A 27,317-nucleotide genomic window follows, 5' to 3' on the forward strand; every position below is an offset into this window, starting at 1 on the left:
ACTCTCGCAACTTCGGTCTGAGACCGAAGTCGCGGAACCACTGAGCTTGGGACAGAACGCTGTCCCACAGTAGAAAAAGATAAGTAAACATATATATAAAAACCTCTCCCCTAAGGAAGGAGAGGAGAGGGATCCATGCAGGCTCTGTTAAAAAGTAGCAGAGCCTGCACCGTCCTGCTGTCCGCACAGGACAGAAAAAAAGCAATGTGGCCTAAGGGAGGAGGCCTTATATGGGGTACTAATTAAACATTTAATTACTTGGGCGGAATTAAAAATTCCACCGTCCTGCCAGCTTCACAGGGGCAGAACACCCCACTTGTGCTGCTGGTTAGGACGTAAGGGAAAAGCCCTATTACACAGGGTGATAATCGGCCAAAAAGCCATCAGCTGCAAACGTTCATTCGTCAGTTGATCTGGTTGTTTTGACCTGCCAAAAAATCATCTCCCTATGTGAAAGGGGATGTGCAGGATGAAGGGCTGCATGGAAAACCTACCAATGTTTGTGTGGCCCTCCTTATATGATTATGAGCCGTGTACCAGGCTCTAAACACAAGAGCATCAGCACTCATATACACAGCGGCTTGGGCCGTCTAATAGGGTATTAAGCTATTGAAAATAAACAGCAGGTATACTAACATTATTCCTAACATAGCCGGTGATCTAACTGTACATTCAAAAATGTTCAGAATTTGGGAAAAGGTTTAACTACAACAATCATTTTTGTTAGATAATTTCTTTAACTCCTTAAGGACACAGCCCATTTTCACCTTAAGGACCCGGCCATTGTTTGCACATTTGACCACTGCCGCTTTAAGTATTAATAACTCTGGAATGCTTTTACTTTTCATTCTGATTCCGGGACTGTTTTTTCCTGACATATTCTACTTTATGTTAGTGGTAAAATTTCGTCGATACTTGCATCTTTTCTTGGTGAAAAATTCAAAAATTTTATGAAAAAATTTAAAATGTTGCATTTTTTTTTTTACATTTGAAGCATTCTGGTTATAAGGAAAATGGATATTCCAAATAAATGTATTTAAAATATGTCTACTTTATGTTTGCATCATAAAGTTGACATGTCTTTACTTTTGGAAGACATCAGAGGGCTTCAAAGTTCAGCAGCAATTTTCCAATTTTTCACAAAATTTGAAGTGGATTTGAAGGGCCTTCATATTAGAAATACCCCATTAATGTATGTCCCCATTATAAAAATTGCACCCCTCAAAGTATTCAAAATGACATTGAAAAAGTTTGTTAACCCTTTAAGTGTTTTCCAGGAATAGCAGCAAATTGAAGGAGAAAATTCAAAATCTTCCTTTCTTACACTCTCATGTTCTTATAGACCCAGTTTTTGAATTTTTACAAGGGGTAAAAGGAGAGAAATCTTCCTAAAATGTATAACTCAATTTCTCTTGAGCAAGGAAATACCTCATATGTGTATGTCAAGTGCTCTGTGGGTGCACTACAAGGCTCAGAAGGGAAGGAGCGACAGTGGGATTTTGGAGAGTGAGTTTTTCTGAAATGGTTTTTGGCAGGCATGTCACATTTAACCCCTTAAGGACGCTTTTCCATTTTTGCATTTTCATTTTTTCCTCATCACCTTCTAAAAATCATAACACTTTCAATTTTGCACATAAAATTCCATATGATGTCTTATTTTTTGCGCCACCAATGCTACTTTGCAGTGGCAGTCATTTTACCCAAAAATCCACAGCGAAACAGAAAAAAAATTCATTGTGCGACAAAATTGAAGAAAAAAAATTCATTTTGTAAATTTTGGGGGCTTCCGTTTCTACGCAGTGCATTTTTCAGTAAAAATGACACCTTATCTTTTTTCTGTAGGTCCATGCGGTTAAAATGATAGCCTACTTATATAGGCTGGATTTTGTCGTACTTCGGAAAAAAATCATAACTACATGCAGGACAATTTATACGTTAAAAATTCTCATCTTCTAACACCTATAACTTTTTTATTTTTCTGCGTACGGGCTGGTATGAGGGCTAATTTTTTGTGCCGTGTTCTGAAGTTTGTATCGGTATTGATCTGACTTTTTGATCGCTTTTTATTCATTTTTTCATGATATAAAAAGTGACCAAAAATACGCTATGTTGGACTTTGGAATTTTTTTGCGCGTACGCAATTGACCGTGTAGTTTAATTAACCATATATTTTTATAGTTTGGACATTTCTGCACGTGGCAATACCACATATGTTTATTTTTAGTTACACAGTTTTTTTTTTTTATGGGAAAAGGGGGGTGATTCAAACTTTTATTAGGGAAGGGGTTCAATGACCTTTGTTAACTTTTTTTTTTCACTTTTTTTTTTGCAGTGCTATAGCTCCCATAGGGAGCTATAGCACTGCACACACTGATCTTTTACTCTCATCCCTGCAAAGCCATAGCTTTGCATGGATCAGCGCGATAGGGGCTCGATTGCTCAAGCCTGTAGCTCAAGCTTGGAGCAATCAAATGCTGATCGGACGCGACGGAGCAAGGTAAGGGGTCTCCGCTCACGTCCTAGCTGATCGGGACATCGCGATTTTATTGCGATGTCCCGATCAGCCTGACTGAGCTGCGGGGAAGCGTTTACTTTGACTTTCAGACCTGGCGGTCAACTTTGATCGCCACGTCTGAATGGTTAATAGCGCATGGCACAACAATCAGTGCCGCACGCTATTAGCCCAGGGTCCCGGCTATCATTAGCAGCCAGGACCGACCCGGTTTTAAACACTGGGATTGGGTGTAGGGCGTACAGGTACGCCCTACGTCCTTAACAGGTTAAGAAGCCCCTATGGTGCCAGAACAGCACCAAATTAAAAATGTTTACAAGGGGTAATAGGAGAAAATGCCCCCCACAATGTGTAACCCCATCTCTTCTGAGTATGGAATTACCCCTTGTGTGGACGTCAAGTGCTGTGCTGGTGCACTACAATGCTTTGAAGAGGAGTCACATTTGGCTTTTGGTAAGCAAATTTTGCTGAAATGGTTTTTGGTGGGGCATGTTGCATTTAGGAAGCCCCTATGCTGCCAGAACAGCAAAAAAAAAAAAAAAAAACATGGCATACTATTTTGGAAACTACACCCCTCAAGAAACGCAACAAGGGGTATAGTGAGCCTTAACACCCCACAAGTGTTTGACGACTTTTCGTTAAAGTTGGATGTGTAAATTATACATTTTTTTCACTAAAATGCTGGGTTTCCCCCAAATTTTACATTTTTACAAGGGATAACAGAAGAAAATGCCCCCCAAAATGTCTAACCCCATCTCTTCTGAGCATGGAAATAACCCATGTATGGACATCAATCGCACTGCGGGCGCACTACAATGCTCAGAAGAGAAGGAGTCACATTTGCAAATTTTGCTGAAATGTGGCGGGCATGTGACATTTGGTCCTATGGTGCCAGAACAGCAAAAAAAAAAAAAAACACATGGTATACTATTTTGGAAACTACACCCCTCAAGGCACGTAACAATGAATACAGTGAGCCTTAACACCCCACAGGTGTTTGATAAATGTTCATTAAAGTGGTATGTGAAAAGGAAAATTTTGATTTTTTACACTAAAATGCTGGGGTTACCCCAAATTTTTCATTTTCACAAGTGGTAACAGGAGAAAATGTCACCGTAAATTTGTAAGTACATTTCTTTGGAGTTAGGACATACCTCATATCTGGCCGTAAACAGCTCTGTGGGTGCACACTGGTCTCGGAAGAGCAGGAGCGCAGTCAGGGACCGGTTCTAAGTTGCTACTGGTATTCACCAGAGCCCGCCGCAAAGCGGGATGGTCTTGCTGCGGCAGTAGCAACCAGGTCGTATCCACCGGTAATGGCTCAACCTCGATGACTGCTGACAGTGGCGTGGGACAGGAGGACTAGACAGAGGCAAGATCAGACGTAGCAGAAGGTCAAGGCAGGCGGCAAGGTTCGTAGTCAAGGGTAACGGCAGAATGTCTGGTAACACTGGTAAGGCAATCACAGAAACGCTTTCACTAGGCACAAGGCAACAAGATCCGGCAATGCAGGGAAGGGGAAGTGAGGTAATATAGGCCTGAAGCAGGTGAGCTAATTACACTGATTGGGCCAGGCACCAATTAGCAGTGCACTGGCCCTTTAAATCTTAGAGAGCTGGCGCGCGCACCCTAGAGAGCGGAGCCGCGCGTGCCAGGACGTGACAGCCTTGGACCGGGACAGGTAAGTAGATTGGGATGCGATCCGCGAGCGGGCGCGTCCCGCTATGCGAATCACATCCCCGCCGGCAGTGTCAGTGCAGCGCTCCCGGTCAGCAGGTCTGACCGGGGCACTGCAGAGAGGAGAACGCCGCGAGCGATCCGTGGAGGAGCAGGAACCCGGAGCGCTCGGCGTAATGCAGGTTTTGTTCCCAGAATGATGACACAGAGCATAGCAAAAACAAAAAAAATATGCACACCTCAAAACCTATGCTCTGTATCATCATTCTGGGAATGTGATGTGTGTGACCGTCCCTAATCTGTTGCCTCAAATGCGCACTTCACTCAGGTGGAGAGAGAGAGCACTGCGCATTTGAGGCAACATAAAAAGATCAAATCCCCCCATATACCGATTGTAGTCCAGAATACAATCGGGCTTGAGGACCTTTGTTGTGGTACTGTTGTGGTACCTCCCCAGAGAGCTGCCATTACCATGAATTGTGGTCAGCATAAGGACATCCCTCTTATCCTTATACCTGACCAGCAACAGATTTTCATGGGTAAGGGCATGGGACTCACCCTTGGGCATAGGTGTCTGGAGACTCACCCTTAGGCATAGGTGTCTGGATCAAATTTAGAGGGAGGCCTCTCTGGTTCTTCCACACGGTCCCACAAGCGTAGGTGGATCTGGCGGCAAGGGATGTGAACAGAGGGATACTGGTATAAAAGTTTTCCACGTAAAGGTGGTAACCCTTATCCAGCAATGGTTGCTCAAGGTCCCAAACGATTTTCCCACTAACACCCAGACTGGGGGGACATTCTGGGGGTTCAATACGGGAATCTCGTCCCTCATATATACTCTAAACTTGCAAGTGTACCCGCAGGTACTCTCACAAAGTTTGTAGAATTTCACACCAAACTGCGCCCGCTTCGAGGGAATATACTGGCGGAAGATGAGTCTCCCCTTAAAACTGATAAGAGACTCATCTACCGACAGCTCCCTGAGCAGTACGTAGGCCTGCAAAAATTTGGCCCCAAGGTGATCCTAGACCGGCCTCACTTTGTAAAGCCGGTCATAGGAGGGATCACTTCGGGGGGGGGGGGGGGGGGGGGAACCTTCCGCATTATCAGTGTAATGGAGACATTTCTGAATGGCCTTGAACCGCTTCCGTGTCATGACCATACTGTAATGTGGGGTCTGGTAGAGGATGTTCCCGCTCCAGTACTGCCTGACACTGGGTTTTTTGACCAGGCCCATTTGCCGCACAAGGCCACAAAAATTACCTAATTACCTAATGGCGTACCATTCATTGGACCTAGCCAAAAACAAATCAGGGTGGTAGGCAATGAACTGCTGGGCATACAAGTTTGTTTGCTCCACCATATGATTGACAAAGCCGTCAATGAAAAAATAACTAAAATATTTTATTTCAGTGTATCCGGCTGTGTCAATCCGGATTCCTGAGTCGCAAACAAACTCAGGAATCCGGGGCTGATATCCCTCTGGGGGTCTCCAGACAGGTTCACCAGAAGGGGGCTCCAGTATTCTTGTCTGGGGGGTCGGACTCCTATTACAAGCAGCATGGACGCTCAAACTAGTGTCAGCCACTGGTTCACTTTCATGGGGGTGCGTGGCCTCACTTGGTGGCATCTCCGCCGCCATACAGGGGACTCACCATCACTGCTAAATGATGAGCAGGACTAGGAAGAACACAGAAAAGTAGGATCTTTCTCGTCTTCACTGGCAGATTCGGAGTTGGAGGCAAATAAAGTGTTTGCCTCCTCTGCCGAAAATGCCGGTGAGCCATCGCTTTTTTTCTACGATGGAGGGGGGGGGGGGGGGGGAGTATGTAGTGTTTGTGTTTGGTGTAACTTTTATATATAACGGTGTGTGACCTGTATGACCGGAATCGCCGCAAATCGCCGGTGTGAAGTCTCAGGACCCCCGTAGGCATTTGCACGGGATGACTGCTGATAGATATCAGCAGTCATCCCGGTCCGGTCCCCACCCGGCGTGCGGCGGGACTGAAATTCCCACGGGCATATAGGTACACCCTAGGTCCTTAAGTACCAGGGCATCAGGGCGTACCTGTACGCCCTGGGTCCTTAAGTGGTTAAGAACTGTTTACCACTGCTCCTTACAGGAAAACACCACAGTTACCTCTTTCCGTACCTAAAAAAAAAGAGACATGAATGGAGGGGACATGGCTTGACATCCCGACCACGGCCGGCCGAATCCAGCATTCTAATAAAAAAAATGTTCAGAATGCAGAGTGCTACACGGAGACTGGGGGGGGGGGGGGGGGTTGTTTCCAGTGGCCGGACCCACATGATTAGACATCTTATTCCCTATCTTTTAGATAAGGGATAAGATGTCCAGTGGTGCAGTACCCCTTTAAGGCTGTAAGTACATATTTGTCAGAACGTCTCCAAGTTGGTAACTGACAATTGTAACTGACGGTCCTGTCAAGGATGACCTCCAGCAGGTAATAAATAAGGGAAACTAAATTATAGACTAAAGTCTAAAATTTTAGGCCTATGACAGCTTTCTCCATTCATCTCCCTTGTCTCATAATTCTAATAATCCAGAACAATTTTCCTGTCCTGGGAAATACCTTCCTCATATTCCTTCACATAAGCCAGGTGTAAGGGCATAGAGCATTCTCTCATTGTTCCCTAGCTCTATATTCCAGTCAGATGTATTTAGTGCTTTACCTAACATCATAAAGGTTAAATTAATCCTCCATAGAGGTATGATATGTTTCTACTTCAGTCTGGGAGTACCCTAACAATTGGCTGGAGAACCATGGCAGGGAAAAATTGTTCAAACATGTGAATACTTCCATACACACTGAAGAGGATTTGTTTTTCAAAATCAGCTAATGACAGAAACTTTTACAGAAAAAAAAAATTTGTAAATTGTAAACAAATTGTAAATTACGTTTATTAAAAAAAAAAAAACTCAAGCCTTCCAGTACTTATCAGCTGCTGTATGACCTGGAGGAAGTTGTATATTCTTCCAATCTGACCACAGTGCTCTCTGTTGCCACCTCTGTCCATGTCAGGAACTTTCCAGTGCAGAAGCAACTCCACATAGCACATTTCCTGACACAGGCAGAGGTGGTAGCAGAGAGCACTGTGGTCAGACTGAAAAGACTACACAACTTTCTCTGTAGCATACAGCAGCTGATAAGTACTGAAAGGCTTGAGTTTGAAAAAAAAAATATTACAAATCAAATTTCTGTCATTGGTAGTTTTTAAAACACCTTTTGCCTCCAGAATACCACTTCAGTAAGTAGATGAGTCACTGGTGATATTTGTGATCACTTTACTCATGCTTTATATCAAGGAGTGCTTACTAGAAATGTGTCCGCAAACACTCCGTTGCCACTGTCAGAAGGTAAAAAGCCACATGCATGGGCAGTGATACTGAAGAGGGATGCTGAAGTGCTACTGTCACATCAGAGTCATTGGAACTGCATTCCATATACATATGAAAATACAGAACAAAGATTTTCTTTTTTAACAATAGTTTTGTTTTTTATTTAAGATTGGATTTTTGTAACAGTTTTTAATTTATTTTTGTCTGCTTTTCCTCCATATTTGTTAAATTTTTTGTTAAAGTATTTACTGTTTTTATGGGTTTTCACATACACTATACAAAAGATGCATGTTTAAATTCAGACACTAAAACAGAAAAATCTTTCCATTTATCTCTGTTCTTAGTATGCACGGATTCGTACTAGACCAGGTCCACGCTGAAAATGTCAGAAGAGAACTTGTCATCCAGTTCTCTCGCTAAAAACCGTACTTTATTCAGTATACATTAAAAAAACATCAGCACTGAACCACTGTGTTAACCAACCTGTGTTCCCAACGTGTTTCATGTGCATGCGTGCACTTTGTCAGGGATACTCCCCTTTACCAGTTTCGGCTAATATGGCCTTCCCCATTTGGGAGTGGTTTAACTCTGAAAGAATGACTAACCTACGGTCATTGGTAAAACTGTCAAGGCAACATTTGTATATTATTACAGATAATGTGAATGTACAAAAAAACAATAGACTCCAAGCATGTGTCCTTACTAGCAGGTATATAAAAAATCTGGAATCCTACCATTTCTAATGGAACAGCAATTTACGTCTTATATTAAAGGGGCATTCCATTTTTTTTATTTGTCTATGCTTCAGGGGCTGTAAAGTTAGTGTAGTTCATAATATAAAATATATAGAAAAATTGGGGCTCAGAGTCATGAATATTAGATACAAATTAATTTATTGATAATAAGATATTTGTAATAGTTGTGTCTTTTGAGCCACAGGGCCCTTGTGGGTCAGCAGAAATACACTGATATATTAAATAGTCTATACATAAAATATGGCAAATATTATTTAAAATTAATAAAATACATAAAATGAAAAAACTTTAAAATTATTTGCTAAGTGTACACACAGTCTTTAGCAATAATGCAGGTAGATAATGTGAATAAATATCTCAGTTACGACAATAAATCCAGATGATTTTACTTCAATGATGGTGTCTGTAGATATTGTCTGTAACAGATACAGCGATTGATACAATAGTAACTGGGCAACAGATTAAACAAGTTGTAACCTTATATGAGGTTATGATTCTAGTTCTCTGTACCGCGCGCTATTAGAGACTTGGCGGTCTCATAAATGGGCAGCGGCGGTAGTTATTTTTGGTTGCTACTGGTTACAGTACTGGAATGCAATATGGTAAAAGTTTGTACCTTGTTGTATGCTGGGTTGGTCGCCGGACAGGTCCCGGTTTCTCAAGCAATAACAGCGCTGCTAGAGACACGGCTGTCTCACAGGTATGCAGCGGAGATGGTGTATAGTGGAAGCGCTTCTCACATGATAAATAATTTTTAGTTGGTACCTCTATTGTGTTGTCCTGATTGTCAGCCAGTCACAATCCCTGCACTGTTAGAGATTTAGCTGTCTCGGTTTGTACAGTGGCAGCGGTGGGCTGGATCTGAGGGTACTGCAGCAGTTCTCCTGCAAGCAAGAAAAATGGAAAGCCAACGATGTTTTCGTGGTGTGGATGGCACGTAGTGTCCTGTAATGATTAGCAGGTGCCGTGGGTCTTTGTGTATTGCTATATCCTTGTGGGATTTTGATGGATGACACTTAGGATAAATAGTAGTTTAAGGCTGGACGCGTTTCATGTCCTCCATAGGACCTTTCTTCAGCAGGTCAACATGTAATGTAGTTCATACTATAGTGTCTGTACCTGTGTGTGACGGTTTTCTCACAATTCTTCTGTGATTTTCACCCCAATAATTATTTTTAACAGCATACAAAATTACTGGTGTCTCAGATTATCCCAGGTTGCAATGCGGTTGAAACCTGACTCACTAGTCAGCTGATGACAGGGAACCTGTCTGCTTCAATGGGTGGAGGGATCGCTTGGTGGGAGAGAGATCAATCTGCAACTAATGCAACAGCTGTAGGCACCCTGATTGAAAACCACAGGTCTTTTGAATGGATGCAGCTCATTTATGTTTCAATGGGTGGGGTGGCTGATGTGTTGGAGGGAGGAAAATGGAATTGTGAGATTTGTAGTAAAAAAAAGAAAAGTCAAACAGGAAATACAAGTTCACAAAAAGCTAGCCACAGTATTATGGTAATCTCATGACATAGCCATTTAGCCCCAAGACAAGCGCAGATCATTCCTAAGCATGTCCATTACTGTCTGCCAGGTACATACTAAATTCATCTTATGGTGGAGAACCCCTTTAAGTTCCTACGGGGATCTAGGGGGAGATTTATCAAAACCTGTCCAAAGGAAAAATTGCTGAGTTGCCCATAGCAACCATTCAGATGGCTACTTTCATTTTTGAAAAATGAAAGAAGCGATCTAATTGGTTGCTATAAGCAGCTTAGCAATTTTTCTTTCGGGCAGGTTTTCATAAATCCCCCCTCAGGTGCCTAGTGTGAACTGCAAAAACACTTCCCAGTTGAGGAGTTTGCGTTTTATATCTCCACCTCTCGGATTCGGAATAACCTTTCTATGCCATAAATTTTAAACAAATTAGTTTTACATTCATGATGATTTATGAAATATACTTAGGCGTTAGATTTATTGCTATTAGCGGTAACATTTTTGGCTTGTCATATCATTTGTTTTGTTTCTAATATCCGTGTGGTACAGCCCATATATTTTTTGTTGCATTGTTCACATTCAACAATGTAAATTATGTTGGTGGAACTGCACTTAATGTACTGCGCTATTTGGAAGGGTTTTCTACTGCTAGCATTAGGGAAATCCTTGTTATATTTACAAGTCCTGCATGGGTAAACACATAAAACAAACAAAAAAAAACCTTTGTTTCTTAACCACACATTAGTTTTCGATTCAAAAGCAATAATACTCAGAAATAATCAGTCCCACAATGCTTTTCTCTGAACAGTAGTGAAACCACCGTCAGTATTTATATCCAATTTTAACCCCCTCTTAATATTTGTAGATGTTTGTGTAAAATATTTTTTATTTTATTGAAATAGGGAACCAGGGCCGCCATCAGAAATTCCAGGGCCCCTTACACAGCTCAAGGCCTGAGCCAAGCATCCCCCCCCCCCCGCCCTGTGGCCTGCCCCCAATATTATTTTATTTATATATCATATATTTAACAGAGGGGCCTACCCAAATTATTTGGAAGCAACTATTAACAGAGGGGCCTACCCAAACTATGTAGGGGGCTCCATATAGTTTGGGTAGGCCCCTCTGTTAATAGTTGCCCCCATCGTTGTGATAGGCCTGGGCCCCTCTCAGACATGCCTACAACTAAATGTGAGGAAAGCTATTAGCAAAGAGGGGCCTACAACAACTATATTGTCCGGGGCACAACTTGCCACTATATAGTTGTTGTATGCCCCTTTCTGCTGCTAATTATTGCCCCCAATGCTGTATCAATGCGCAGCGGCTGTGCGCAGGGGTGTAGCTAGAAACCACATCTACTGAATATAATCCTGCCACACATGCATACACATCATATATATATATATATATATATATATATATATAGATCCATAGAAGAAGAAGCGGCACTCCAATTGAATTGTGATAAAGTGGATTTATTCACCCATCAAGTCAAAGAGGTGCTACGTTTCGGTCTACACAATGAGACCTTTTTCAAGGGCTTGAAAAGGTCTCATTGTGTAGACCGAAACATAGCACCTCTTTGACTTGATGGGTGAATAAATCCACTTCATCACAATTCAATTGGAGTCCCGCTTCTTCTTCTATAGATTCACATCCCTAGGAGCTGAGCACCCACGTGGACCCAGAGTCCCTATCACAGTGCCGGTTCCTTCCCAGAAGCTGTTTATATATACCTATCATCACCTCCATAACCCCCCTGCACTTCTCATCATCCCCATAACCCCCCTGCACCTCTCATCACCCCGAAAACCCCCCTGCACCTCTCCTCACCCATAACCCCCCCGGACCTCTCATCACCCCCATAACTCCCCCGCACCTCTCATCACCCCCATAACCCCCCCCCCCCCCCGCATCTCTTATCACCCCCATAACACCTCCCCTGCACCTCTTCTCACCCCCCATAACACCCCGCTGCACCTCTTATCACACCATAACACCCCCCCACACCTCTTATCACCCCCCATAACACTCCCCCTGCACCTCTTATTATCCCCATAACACCCCCCCCTGTACCTCTCATCACTATTGTTGTCTCCTAACCATCAACCCCCCCCCCCCCCCTCCCGCACAAGTTCATCTACCCTGCCAGGGATCGGTGCAATGGCGTGAGGCAGCGGAGGCTGCTGCTGCTCCTTTCACTGCACGGGAGGATCGTCTCTGCTGGAGATCGCGCGGGGAGGTAGGCAAGGACAGGTCAGGTGATTGGCCTGTCCGGCCCTGTCATGATTCTTAAGGGGCCCATTATTAAAGAGGTCATTTAATAGAAATGTGCGGGCCCCCCGGACTATGAGGCCCGGTCATAGTCCTGGCGGGCACCCAGTGGTCAGTGAATGACAGTCACTGACAAGCCAATTAAAAAAAAAAAGGTCCAGGGACGTCCGGGCCCCAGGTGTATGGGTTGTACCCCCCTGATGGCGGCCCTGTAGGGAACTAATTAACTCTTTGCGTTTTTTCTTTTCTTTAAAACTGTTCTATTAGCCTGAATAAACTCCCTTTTATCTTATCCTCTGCTGGTCTATTTTTTTTATTCTTCTTCCTCTTTTGAATATGTCTGTTCATCCCAACAGTTTCTCTTCAAACATCTGAGTTCGCCTATTGGTATTGCCCGTCTGGTATGAGCTGGGTGATTACTGTCAGCACTTAAAATTGTGTTCCCAAATATGGATTTGCGATTGGTAGGCACGCGGATGTATTCACCCAGAATACCTTCCAGTTTAAATTCAGCCTATTTACTTCTATTAGCTAAACATGGTGCCTATATGGACCTGTTGTAATATGCTGAATATTGTAAAATATGCCATGTAGAAACAATATAGCACAAATAAAAAACATAAATGCGAATAAAAGCATTTAAATGCATTAGCAACATGTTTTCAATAAAAAAAACTAAAAAAAAAAAAACTAATATAGATCCAGTGTATGGAAGTGTGAATGATGTCTATAGCTGTAAGTTATCGGTTTGCCTCTCCAGCTGTTTCGTGGTTACTTGTAGGTTATTAAATGTATTTGTAATGTTTGTTGGTGCTTGTCTGGATACCAGGCCACTTATTATATGCAGCAGAATGCATTGTCACTATTTAAATGGAGGATAACAGTTATTATGATAGTGACGTCTTCCGTAGGTAAAGGATGGAATATTACCAGGAACTTGCTAGAACAAAAATAGTAGGAATAAGGTGAGTACATTAGTGTCATAGAGTGACGTGAGGGGATGGACAGGAACACTTATCAGTGTCTGCAAATTGCTCTTCCAAATAAAATCATTTCATGCTGGTAAGAAGCACACAACACGCTGGGCTTCATTATCAAGCGTCGTACATCAGTTTAACCCTATCCCTGACAATCAGGGGTTCCTAACCTCACCGGGGTAAGCGCTCTGATGCCGAAATGGTTACCATGGCCTGAAGATGTTTGCCGACTTGTAGAATTATAATGATGTTAATGCCTCTTCTGTAGACATTCCTTACAAGTTATAATTATAGGTATTAATAGTCTTGAGCAAATTTAATACTCTTCATGGGATATAAATCTCTATGTACAAGGCAGTGTCTAGGTATTGCAATAATCTAAGCAGAATGAAATGATAATAATGTCTCTGAGAAATACTTTCATCATCTGCTTCATTTTCTATAGGGTTTTTGCTTCACAAGGCTTGGCTTTATGGTGATATTAGACATCCAGGCAGAAATAATATATTTCTTTTTTTAATCCACAAATCGTTTGGGCTGTGAAACAAAAAGGAATAAAAATATTGCATCAACGTAGTACACGTGAAAACACCCTTAGATCCTCTTAAAGGGCTACTCCACTACTCTAAAACATATGCCCTGGTGGGTAGCAACTTTTGGCATCCCTGAAATCCCTCTGATTACCTGTGCATGAAGCTGCATAACAGCATGCGCTCCATGCATTCTCTATAGAATCGCCAGAGATACACGAGGGCTGTACTTGGGTATCTCCGGTGCTCCCATAAACAGTGCATGGATTGCATGCCAACACTCCGCTACAGGCATAGGAAGAGAAGGGGCTCCATTATAGAGAACACGGGGGCTTCTTGTGTTCTATTTGTGTTCTATACAGTAGATGGAGTGATTTTGTAATAGATTAGGAAGTTTACAATTCACTTCTCCAATTCAGTATCCCTTTAACTATTTTTTGATGAGCCAATATATTTGTTTAATAGCATTAGCATCCAAAGCAATAGAACACTCTGAGTGATTTGCCTGAGAATTCTGAAGACTTTTATGTCATCCTTTTTAAGCATTTCCAGACTCAATAACCTTCTGAAGGATATGTCTATGGCTCCAAAAAATGGACAATGTTTAATTTAGTAATTGCACAGTCATGGTCAAAACTCATTTTCAACGGTGGGCATGACAGACTTTAAAATTATTTCCGTTGGTGTCTCATAGTTCATGTCTAATAGTGGTTTTACTGTGTTTGAGAAAATGGATTTTGAGATATATGGTGATCCATTTTTTGCCCAGTCATCTTTTTTTGTTTTTTTCTTTATTTAGCAAGAAGTTTCAAGAATATGACCTGTTCTGTTTTCTCATCCATAGAGCGTGTTCGGTGACAAGCCCACAATTCCAGAATACAAGGTTGCTGCAATTCAAAAGTCACGCTTCATTCTACTACACTATGGCACTTTTAAGGCAGGTTGGGACTGGCTCATCCTCTTGGCCACCTTCTATGTTGCTGTGACAGTTCCTTACAACGTCTGCTTCGCCATCACTCGAGATGACAGCACTTCATCACGTAGCCCGAGTGTTAGTGACATCTTTGTTGAGATCCTTTTCATGCTTGGTATGATAAAGTAGATTTTATTTATATTTATATTTATGTAGCCTTGAATCCTGATAATGTTTTTGATTATTTAGGGGGAGTTCGTTAATAGGTTTGGAACCTTTCATGTGTAGTAATGTCACCGAAATGTTATTGTTGCCGAAAATTTGCCCAACTTTTTGCTGCTTTTATGGTTTTAATACTATCTGTTGTCCAAAAAAGGCTTGAATCTGTGATTCTTGTCAGTAAATGGAAATAATTATCAATGACAAAATATGTTTGTTAAATGGGTACTCCACTGGCCAGCATTTGGGACTAAATGTTCTGAACGCTGTTTTTGTGCTGCGGGGTCGATTACGCCCCCTCATGACTTCACGGTCATGCCCCCTCAATGAAAGCCCCCTCCCATAGATTTGCATTGAGGGGGCACAGCTGTGATGTCATGAGGGGCGTGGCCAACCCCCGCAGTGCAAAAACCTGCGTTTGGAACATTTAGTTCCAAATGCTGGCCAGTGGAGCACCCCTTTAAAGTGATTATCTAGTGGAATTAGTTAATTTCTTATTGTCCCTAGGCAGTGTACAAAAATAACAAACACTTTAACCTACCTTCGGCTGCTCGCTCCCGCCCCAACTCGGGGGAAAGCAGAGTCACTGGCTGTGGATGGAGCATGCAGATACTGAAAGTGTTTGCTATTTTTGTAGGCAGGCCAGGGACATTAAGAAATTAACTTATTCCACTGCATAACTCCTTTAAAACAAAACTGAAAAAACACCTTTAAATAAATCTTTCTCCATCTTTAACACATTTACATTCCTAATATTTTTAAATATCTGAAACATCACCTTTTAGAATATATCAAATGCCAGGCTTCATTCAGAGCAATATGTACAGAGCCTGTCCAAAGGTACATGGCATCCCTGCAAATCCATCCTACAGAGACAGAGCCACTCTGGGTGGCACCATATGGTGTCAACATATGGAAGCCTGTTATGGAAACATTCCCCCCTTGAAGCAATGTTGCTAGAAAAGAATGCTACCACAATACCACAATACGGCATCTGATGGACCATGGCACAACTTTTGTTCAGTTGAATTCATAAAGAATTCCACAGAACAGCCTCCATATGTCTCTGTATGAAATTGGAGACTTCAGTAAGTCCCTGTAGATTTTAATGAGCGCCATATTATGAATACATACAACCTGGGCGTGCATGATGTAAGTCTCTTTAAATTCACAGTGCAATGTATGTGGCATTTTGCTGCCAACATGTCTTTCATTCAACTGTGCAGAATGATACATTTTTCAGAATAGAAAGCCTTCTTGTGCTGATACTGGAAACCATGCTTTTGGCAGTCCTTGAAAATACATGTACGGGGTTTGCATATTCTTCCAACAACTGTCTTAATATATCACATCCAACAGTTTGCTTGGATGTTTATCAATTCCTGGGCATCTCTCCTAATGAAAGCTAGGAACGCTGGCCTGCTCATTTCACTCTATTTTGTAAAAACAAACAGCATTATCATTTATTAAATATCTGTTCCATGGGAACTCGGGAGCCCTGTTGAGCTGTCCTTTTAGCTTGTCAGTTTAAGAGATGGGTGAGGAGCGGGCAGATATTCATTCACAAAAGATGCTGTATCTAAATATTTAAGTGAGCTGTGGAACCAATGTCCTGGGGAGGCAAATGTATTGAACATTTTAATGTTATTTTTCACAGACGGGCTAATGGTAGAGCCTATGCTTCATTTCCAGACATCTTGTTAATTATTTACTAGGGAGAATTACATTTTTAGAAATCAGTGGGAGGAAGAAACTGACTTTGAGTTAAGAAAAAGTGTCACAAGTATAATGGATACGATGGTAAAAGAAAACTGAAGGGATCATCATATAGGGCATATAGAACCAGGACATATTGACGGATTTACTGGCATGTACTAGTCCAAAAACAAAGGCAAGCAATCAGCTTACCATAGGAACAGAGGAGTCTAGGGGTAGTCCACAAATGTAGTAATTCCAAACAGTACCATAAAAAGGGCCCAGCAATGCAAAGTAAGGGGAGGAGTCTGTCTATATGTAAAGTCCAATCTGAGGGCCGCACTGCGGGAGGATTTATGGGAGGGAAATGATAATGTGGAGTCATTATGGGTAGAAATATATGGAGATAAAAAATAAAAAAATTCTGATAGAGGTTTGCTATAAGCCACCAAACATAATGGAAGAGGCAGAAGATCAATTATTGAGGCAAATAAACAAGGCAGCAAATCAGAATGAGGTGATAATAATGGGAGACTTTAACTATACTGATATAAACTGGGAGACTGAGTCCTGTGAATCTCAAAAAGGAAACAGGTTTCTGACTATGGCTAAAGACAATTATCTGTCCCAAATGGTGCAGAGTCTGACCATAGGGGGACGCCCTACTAGACTTAATATTAACCAACAGACCTGACAAGGGACTCTATAGTAACAGAAACTGTTCCCCAGGACTGGCGCATGGCAAATGTGGTGCCAATATTTAAAAAGGGGACAAAAGGTGACCCAGAGAATTATAGACCTGTTAGTTGTAAATTGTTTGAGGGTTTCCTAAGAGATGCTATTTTGTAGTATCTTATTAAAAATAAATGTATGACTCCATATCAGCATGCCTTTATGAGGGATCGGTCCTGTCAAACTAACCTGATCAGCTTTTATGAGGTGGTGAGCTCCAGACTGGACCAGGGGGAATCGCTCAATGTCGTATATCTGGATTTTTCCAAAGCATTTGATTCAGTGCCACATAAACGGTTGGTGCATAAAATGAGAAGGATTGGGCTGGGGGAGAATGTGTGTAAGGGGATATGTAACTGCCTCAGTGATAGGAAACAGAGGGTGGTTATTAATGGTACTTATTCTGACTGTTACTAGTGGGGACCACTGGGGTCAGTCTTGGGTCCTGTCCTATTTAATATATTCATTAATGACGTTGTAGAGGGGTTAAATAGTAAAGTAGCAATCTTTGCAGATGATACTAAACTCTGTAAAGCGGTAAACACAATAGAGGACAGTGCACTATTACAAATGGATCTGGATAGGTTGGAGGTTTGGGCTGGAAAGTGGCAGATGAGGTTCAACACTGATAATTCCTGTCTAAAGACTGTTTATATGCTCACTTGAACCTTCATATAAATTAAATAAAGCTTCAAGTTTTATGGTACCCTTATATTTCTGGATCCTTTTTCTGCTATGGCATGTATTAGTGGCATTTGGATTTTTATGTATGAACATTAATGTAAAGCTTTCACTTGCAAGGATTTAACTATAACATTTCTTTTTTTTTAAATGCCCTTTTGCCTATTGTCTGATGGGTCACAAAAGACTTTTTCCCCCATAAGCGGTTACAGAGGCTAAAACCTGTGTGTTTTTGACATCCATTTTTTCATCCTTTTTTTTTAACCTTCATTGTTTTTCATTTTGCGCAGAAAAATTTGTGACTTGTCACAGTTACACTTTAAACTCCTATTAAAATTACTGGAACTTTTAACAAATGCCAAAATGCTAATTTTTAGAACAGTTTTAGTCCATGTGAACATGCCCTAATAGTATCTATCATTACAAATAAGAAGAAATGGACACAGGCAAGAAGCAACGGGATGAAAGTTATGGATGTCACAGCTGTCACATATATGGAATGAAAGACTTTATGAAAAGTTTTGTGAAATTAAAGCATTGAAAAATATAATAAATACAATTATTAAATTAATCTCTTTCTATGGATTATCACATCTATGTTTTTTTTTCACAGATATACTTTTAAATTTCCGAACAACATATGTCAGTAAGTCTGGTCAGGTTGTATATGACCCTCGCTCTATTTGTGTGCACTATGCAACTACATGGTTCTTTGTGGACCTCATTGCTGCCCTTCCCTTCGACCTGCTCTATGCATTTAGTGTTAATGTGGTAAGTAGACACTTTTCATCATTAGTTTACTTTTATAAATTATATTTAGAGAAGATTGCTTTCTCTAGGACATTTTTTGCTTTCTAAATTGTAAGTTACTGGTAGATGGCTAGGGAAAGAGTAAAGTTGCATTAATATGTAGGGACAGATAACAGTTTGGAATTCCATCTTCTTTCCAAGTGTTCTGATCAATTGATTTTGTTGCATCAGTCGCAACTACTGATACTATGCATCAGCCGCAACTACTATGGTTGCCTTTAAAAGGGTAATCTGTCCCTAGACATCCCCTATCCAAAGGATAAGGGATAAGATGTCTGATCATGGGGGTCCCGCCACTGGGGACCCCCGCGATCTTGCTGCTGCACCTGGCGTTCGTTTGGAGCGTCAGGTGCAGCGCCGGAGGCTCATGATGTCCCAGCCCTTCCTCACTCATGACGTCACGGCCATGCTACCCTCCCATAGACTTGCATTGAAGGGGTGTGGCCATGACATCACGAGCCTCCGCCCCGCATCGCCAGTCATCCGGCACGGAGGGAAGTTCAATCCGTGTACCGGATGTTTGGGGTGCTGCAGCCGAGATTGCAGGGGTCCCCAACGGCGGGACCCCCGTGATCAAACATCTTATCCCCTATCCTTTGTATAGGGGATAAGATGTCTAGGGGTGGAGTACCCTTTTAATAATAATGTGTTCTAGTCTGTATCTTTTTTTCGCGAATCCTGGAAAGTTGGGTGTCTTCTCCTGCTAGGGGGTTGCAGACTTTTGACAGGCACTGGTACCTATAGACATTATTAGTCATGGCTTCGCACTTAGAAGTAACTTAAAAAAGTGGATCGGTCATTAAGACCCAAAGTTTTTAATAGAAACTAAATAAAAATGAAATAAAAAATAAAAGGGCTGTACCCTCAAAACGCATTATTTCACTACCTGTACCAATTTTATTTCATTTCTAATATAACACTTAATACACCATACACAGTTTTTTCAGTTACTTCTAATTACAGTCACCTGGCCAATCAGGGGCGTAATTATAGGGGGAGCACGTTTCGTAAAACTCGACTTTATCAAGGGACCCTTGATAAAGTCGAGTTTGACAAAATGTGCGTTGGGGCAGGCAGTGTGGCGTACTATATGGGAAAGTTGCTATGATTTAGCACCTTTGTACTATTGGCATGGCCAGGCACTTTAGATTGGAAACTGACAGTCCGAGTTACTCAGTGCACTTTACTTCTATGACCTTTGGGTGCTATATATGATATTCTTGCATCTCTCCCATCTTATAATTACATTGTAATTTTTGAAAGATCAGGCCTTTGTTTATAATTTTAATTGACCACTTTATACCAGTATTTATTATTTCATTCACAAAGATAAAAGTCAAAATGTTATATACAGTAAGTCCTCCTAAAGGTTTGTAATAAACATAGGTTGTGATCAACTATTTAATATACTTATATGGTTTATAGTTCTTTGCTATTTACCACCAGTTTTCACCAGTGTACTTGGTTTTGTTTCTCAGTACTTTGGAGTTCATCTCCTGAAGACAGTGCGTCTACTCCGACTACTTCGCTTGCTGCAAAAGTTGGATCGCTACTCCCAGTACAGTGCAGTTGTATTGACCCTTCTTATGTCTATGTTTGCATTGCTTGCCCATTGGATGGCCTGTGTTTGGTATTTTATTGGGCAGAAAGAGGTTGAACTCAATGAAATTGGTAAGTGGTACTAATAAAGATATGAACACAATCTATTTATCAAGTGGCATTCCCTTTTTTCAACTAATATTTCATGTCTAGTAAAAATAAATGCACTGTATACCTCTAGAAAGGGTAGTCCATTATGTAAAGATGCTATCATAGTGATATTTCTACAATTGATCAGTCATGGATTATATGTCTGGAATATGGACAGAAGTTGAAGATATAAAGTGTAAATATAAAAAGCTATCAGCTTATTGGCAAGGGTGTCAGAAGTCGACTTTCCACTAGTCTAATATTGATGGCCTATTCTGCGGATTGGCAAGGGTGTCGGGAGTGGGCTTCTCTCTAGTCTAATACTGAGACCTATTCCAAGGATTGATGGGGTGTCAAGAGTTGGCTCCCCACTGGTCTAATATTGAGGCCTATCCTGAGGATTGGTTGGGTGCGTGGACTTTTTCTTCCTAGTCTCATATCGAGGCCTATCTTGAAGGTTGGTGAGGTGTTCACTTCCCACTGGTCCAGTATTAATGCCTGTCCTGAGTATTTGTGGGTTTTCAGAAGTTGGTTGCCCACTAGTCCAACATCCAGGCCTATCCTGAAGCTTGGTGGGTGTTAATAGTTGGCTCTCCACAAGTCTAATGTTGAGGCATATGCTGAGTATTGATGAGGTGTTGGGAGTTGTCTTTCCACTGGTCTAATATTGTTGGACAATGCTACAGAATGCCAGGGATGTGAGCTCCCCACTGGTCTAATATTGATGGCCTATGCTGAGGATATGACATCTTACTATTTCTTAAAGGAGTTTTCCAGTCTTAAAGGGGTTCTCCGGTGCTTAGAAATCTTATACCCTATCCAAAGGATAGGGGATAAGATGCCTGATCGCGGGAGTCCCGCAGCTGGGGACGCCCGGGATCATGCACGGGGCACCCCGTTTGTAATCAGCGCCCGGAGCGTGTTCGCTCCGGGTCTGATTACGGTCGACCGCAGGGCCAGCGGCGTGTGACGTCACGCCTCCGCCCCATGTGATGTCACGCTCCGCCCCTCGATGCAAGCCTACAGGAGGGGGCGTGATAGCTATCATGCCCCCTCCCGTAAGCTTGCATTGAGGGGCGGAGCGTGACGTCACACGCCACAGGCCCTGTGGTCGCCGGTAATCAGACCCGGAGCGAACACGCTCCGGGGACTGATAACAAACGGGATGCCGCGTGCATGATCCCAGGCGTCCCCAGTGGCGGGACTCCCGCGATCAGGCATCTGAGTACCCCTTTAAGTTAAAGTTGAAGTCTATCATATTGGAAGATATGAGCCAAGTAACTTGCTATTACAATCATTTTTAAATATGGAAACTTATGGTAAACGGATGTTCACCATGAAATAAAAAAGTATCATAGGTTTTAAAGGGTTTGAAGAATAGCAAACTTATTTAGAAGTTCGTTCAAGTCGTTTCGGACACATGGCTTTTTACAGTATATGGCTTTGCACAAAAGAGGGCAGATTTTTGTGTAAAGAGACACAAACTTAATGCTTATTGAGACAATATCTAATAGAGCAAGCAGCAGGAAGTAAAAACTAGGATGCAGAAATTGTCAGGGGCTACAAGGTTGGGACTTTTGTTCTATATTCTTTACACCAGCGATAATGACTGAGCCTAATTCCTGGGCAGTAATAGGATTGTTTTATGGTCTGGCAGTGGGGCACAGTTCATTGGCACAGGTAAGTAAATTACAGTGAATCGCCTGATCATACTGTTCATAGGGCAAGTGATTATTTCACTTTAATGGACCACATACATCATGTATCACAGCGATAATATATTTTTGCTGTGTTTTTATTACATAAAGTCCAAGGACCCATCTGTTTCACTAATTCCTGATGTTTGGATAAAATATCCACCAAGATCCGGCTGCCCAGTGTGAAGTCAATATCAGTCTACGTTTTATGGCCCAGCTCTGCAATGACTTGAAAGAAGAACAAAGTCACAAATTAGAAAAGCCTGGGGAAAAAAGGCCGGAGATATATTTTAATGTCTAAGATAATCCTGTTCCCTAATAGCAGAGCAGCTATCAGTGCGGCTCACACAGCTGCACAGCGTTTGCAATTATGCCAAAATCAGCTTCAAACAGCTGAAAAAAGCAGCGCCTGTTATCTCTGAAGGTTCCCGGGGAGGGCACATCTGAAGGTAACAGCATGCAAATATTCAAATTCCCATATTGTCACTATATAGATGGGGTCATTCTGCCTGGTAGCCATGGACATGTGTATTGTTAGGCTGTAAGGTTTTGGCCACGTCTACGCTGAAACTTTTTGTGGTGCTTTAAATAGTTTTTAACTATCCAGCTACAACTGCAATCAAAGCACTACATAAAGTTGTATGCAATCTTGTGGACTTAAAGGGGTACTCCGGTAACAAAAACACATTTTTTTTTTTTTTTTTTTTTTTTTTTTAATCAACGTTAAACAAATTTGTAGATTACTTCTTTAAAAAAAATCTTAATCCTTCCAGTACTCATCAGCTGCTGTATGATCCACAGGAAGTTCTTTTTAAATTTCTTTACTGTCTGACCACAGTGCTCTCTGCTGACATCTCTGTCTGTCTCAGGAACTATCAAGAGGAGGAGTGCTATAGGGATTTGCTCCTGCTCGGGACAGTTCCTGAGACAGACAGAGGTGTCAGCAGAGAGCACTGGGGTGAGACAGAAAATGCATTTAAAAAGAAAAGAACTTCCTGTGGAGCAAACAGCAGCTGATAAGTACTGGAAGGATTAAGATTTTTAAATAGAAGTAATTTAGAAATCTGTTTAACGTTCTAGCACCAGTTGATTTAAAAACATTTTTCATCGGAATATTTATATATCGTATATTTATGCGGGGTCACGTGGTGACCCTACGTCATATCGGGGTGATCCCGGCGGCCATCAATGGCGGGGACCTGCGGCTAATACCGAATCACGATCGCGGTGATGCCCAGTATTAACCCTTCAGAACCGGCGATCAAAGTTGACTGCCGCATCTGAAGTGAAACCGAAAGCATCCCGGCAGCTCAGTCGTGCTGTTCGAGACCACCGCGATGAAATCGCGGCATCCCGAACAGCTTGCAGAACAGCAGGAGAATCCCTACCTGCCTCCTCGCTGTCTAATTGCCGAATGACTGCTCCGTGCCTGAGATCCAGGCAGGAGCAGTCAAGCGCCGATTACACTGATCAATGCCATGCTGTTGCATGGCAGTGAACAGTGTAAGAGATTAGTGCATGCAATGGTATAGCCCCCCCATGGGGGCTATAACATTGCAAAAAAAAAGGGAAAAAAAGTGTTAATAAATGTGATTTAACCCCTTCCCTAAGAAAAGTCAAAATTACCCCCCTTTTCCCATAAATTTTTTTTATGTAAGTTCAAATAAATATGAACATATGCGGTATCAGCACGTGTGTAAATGTCCAAACTATAAAAATATATTGTTAATTAAACCGCACGGTCAATGGCGTACACGTAAAGAAATTCCAAAGCCCAAAATAGCGTATTTTTGGTCACTTTTTATGCCATTAAAAAATTTATAAAAAGCTATCAAAAAGTCTGATCAAAAATGGTACGGATAAAAAGTTCAGATCACGGTGCAGAAAATGAGCCCTCATACATCCGCATATGCGGAAAAATAAAAAAGTTATAGGTGGTCAGAAGAGGACATTTTTAAACGTATACATTTTCCTCCATGTAGTCATGATTTTTTCCAGAAGTACGACAAAATCAAACCTATATAAGTAGGGTATCATTTTAACCGTATGGACTTACAGAAAAATGATAAGGTGTCATGTTTACAAAAAAAATGCACTGCGTAGAAACGGAAGCCCCCAAAAGTTACAAATTGGCATTTTTTCTTCAATTTTGTCACACAATGATTTTTTTTTCCATTTCGCAGTAGATTTTTGGGTAAATTACCTAATGTCACTGCAAAGTAGAATTGGTGGTGCAAAAAATAAGTCCTTAACCTGTTGGGGACGAAGGGCGTATGTTTACACCCTTGCTTCCTGGTACTTAAGGACGAAGGGCGTATCCATACGCCCGTGGGAATTTCGGTCCCCGCCGCGCACGGGGCGGGGACCGGACCGGGGTGACTGCTGATATCTATCAGCAGACACCCCGTGCAAATGCCCAGGGGGGTCATTAGACCCCCCCCAATGTCGGCGATCGGCACAAATCGCAAGTGAATTCACACTTGCGATTTGCGCCGATTGCGGGTCATTACGGGTCTATGGTGACCCGGAATATAAGGGGGATCGCGGGTGTCTAAGACACCCACGATCCCCCTGAAGAGATAGGAGTGAGGTGGCACGGGTGCCACCCCTCCTATCCCTGCTATTGGTGGTCTAGACGCGACCACCAATAGCAGATCGGGGGCGGGGGGGCTTTACTTTCGTTTTCCCCGTCCTGCCCACCCACAATAGGCGGGGCAGAATGGGGAAAATGCAGAGGACCGAGTGCCGTCGTCCACTTACCCGTCCAGAGGCAGCGGAGCGACGGTGATCGGCGGGCGGCGACGGAGATCTGCGGGCGGCGTGAGGCAGAAGAGGACGGCTCCCTGGATGCGATGGAAGCCGGTGAGTTGCCTAGCAACATCTAGAGGGCTACAGTCTGAGACCACTATAGTGGTCTCTAGACTGTAGCCCTACAGATGTTGCAAAACTACAACTCCCAGCATGCCCAGACTGCTCTTTGGTGGGCATACTGGGATTTGTAGTTTTGCAACAGCTTGAGGTCTACAGATTAGAGACCACTGCATAGTGATCTCTATACTGCCCTCTAGATGTTGCAAAACTACAACTCCTAGCATGCCCACACAGCTGTTTGTTGTCTGGGCATGCTGGGAGTTGTAGTTTTGCAACATCTGGAGGTCTGCAGTTTGGAGATCACTGTTCAGTGGTCTCTAAATTGTAGCACTCCAGATGTTGGAAAACTGCAAATCGCAGCATGCCCAAACAGCAAACAGCTGTCTCGGCATGCTGGGAGTTGTAGTTGCGTACCTCCAGCTGTTGCAAAACTACAACTCCCAGCATGCATGGTCTGTCAGTACATGCTGGGAGTTGTAGTTTTGCAACAGATGGAGGCACACTGGTTGGAAAATACTGAGTTAGGTAACAGAACCTAACTGAAGGTTTTCCAACCAGTGTGCCTCCAGCTGTTGCAAAACTACCACTCCCAGCATGTACTGACAAACCGTGCAAGCTGGGAGTTGTAGTTTTGCAACAGCTGGAGGCACACTGGTTGGAAAATACTGAGTTAGGTAACAGAACCTAACTGAAGGTTTTCCAACCAGTGTGCCTCCAGCTGTTGCAAAACTACAACTCCCAGCATGCACGGTCTCTCAGTACATGCTGGTAGTTGTAGTTTTTAAACAGCTGGAGGTTTGCCCCCCCCCCCCCCCCCATGTGAACGTACAGGGTACATTCACATAGGCGGATTTACACTAAGTTTTGTATGAGCTGCAGCAAACTTTTTCGCCGCAGCACAAATTCCTAGCGGGAAACTCACCGTAACCCGCCAGTGTGAATGTACCCTAAAAACACTACACTACACTACACTAACACCTAATACAGAGTAAAACACTACATAAACACCCCCTTACACTGTCCCCCCCAATAAAAATGAAAAACGTATTGTACGGCAGTGTTTCCAAATCGGAGCCTCCAGCTGTTGCAAAACAACAACTCCACGCATTTCTGGACAGCCACTGACTGTCCAGGCATGCTGGGAGTTTAGCAACAGCTGGAGGCACCCTGTTTGGGAATCACTGGCGTAGAATACCCCTATTTCCACCCCTATGCAATCCCTAATTTAGTCCTCAAATGCGCATGGCACTCTCTCACTTCGGAGCCCTGTCGTATTTCAAGGAAACAGTTTAGGGGCACATATGGGGTATCTCCGTACTTGGGAGAAATTGCACTACAAATTTTGGGGGCTTTTTCTCCTTTTACCCCTTATGAAAAGGAAAAGTTAGGGGCTACACCAGCCTGTTAGTGTAAAAAAAAATTTTTTACACTAACATGCTGGTGTTGCCCTTTACTTTTTATTTTCACAAGAGGTAAAAGGAAAGAAAGACCCCCAAAATTTGTAACGCAATTTCTCCTGAGTACGGAAATACCCCATATGTGGGCGTAAAATGATCTGCGGGCGCACAACAAGGCTCAGGAGTGAGAGCGCACCATGTACATTTGAGGCCTAAATTGGTGATTTGCACAGGGGGGGCCGATTTTACAGCGGTTCTGACATAAACCCAAAAAAATAAATACTGACATGTGACCCCATTTTGGAAACTATACCCCTCACGGAATGTAACAAGGGGTATAGTGCGCCTTAATACCCCACAGGTGTCTGACAGATTTTTGGAACAGTGGTCAGTGAAAATGAAAAATGTAATTTTTTTGTTTGCACAGCCCACTGTTCCAAACCAGTAGGGTGTAAATGCTCACTGTAGCCCTTATTACATTCCATGAGGGGTGTAGTTTCCAAAATGGGGGCACATGTGGGGGAGGTCCACTGTTCTGGCACCACGGGGGGCTTTGTAAATGCACATGGCCCCCGACTTCCATTCCAAACAAATTATCTCTCTAAAAGCTCAATGGCGCTCCTTCTCTTCTGAGCATTGTAGTTCGCTCGCAGTGCACTTGACATCCAAACATGAGGTATTTCCATACTCAGAAGAAATGGGATTACAAATTTTGGGGGGCATTTGCTCCTATTACCCCTTGTAAAAAAAAAAAGTAAAATTTGGGGAAAAACCAGCATTTTTGTAAAAAAAATTTTTTTCATTTACACATCCGACTTTAAGAAAAAGTTGTCAAACACCTGTGGGGTATCAAGGCTCACCGTACCCCTTGTTACGTTCCATGCGGGTTGTAGTTTCCATAATAGTGTGTGATGTGGGGGGGAGGTTGCTGTCCTGGCACCATAGGGGCTTCCAAAATGGGACATGTCCCCCAAAAACCATTTCAGAAAAACTCACTCTCCAAAATCTCATTGTTGCTCCTTTCCTTTCTGAGCCCTTT

At 42.5% G+C, this 27,317-nt stretch overlaps 1 protein-coding gene across 5 annotated transcripts in view; it reads left to right on the forward strand.

Annotated features, from left to right (window-relative positions):
* LOC130283815 (potassium voltage-gated channel subfamily H member 8-like) overlaps nucleotides 1-27,317 on the forward strand; it is a 520,269-nt gene that overhangs the window by 382,629 nt on the left and 110,323 nt on the right. For all 5 annotated transcript variants that reach the window (XM_056533330.1, XM_056533331.1, XM_056533332.1 and 2 more), the window contains 3 exons: nucleotides 14,419-14,662; nucleotides 18,428-18,585; nucleotides 20,103-20,295. In XM_056533330.1, the coding sequence (XP_056389305.1) occupies nucleotides 14,419-14,662; nucleotides 18,428-18,585; nucleotides 20,103-20,295 (595 nt within the window). The remainder of the gene's footprint in view (nucleotides 1-14,418; nucleotides 14,663-18,427; nucleotides 18,586-20,102; nucleotides 20,296-27,317) is intronic.

Source organism: Hyla sarda, chromosome 8 (genome assembly GCF_029499605.1).
Source record: "Hyla sarda isolate aHylSar1 chromosome 8, aHylSar1.hap1, whole genome shotgun sequence".
NCBI lineage: Eukaryota > Metazoa > Chordata > Amphibia > Anura > Hylidae > Hyla > Hyla sarda.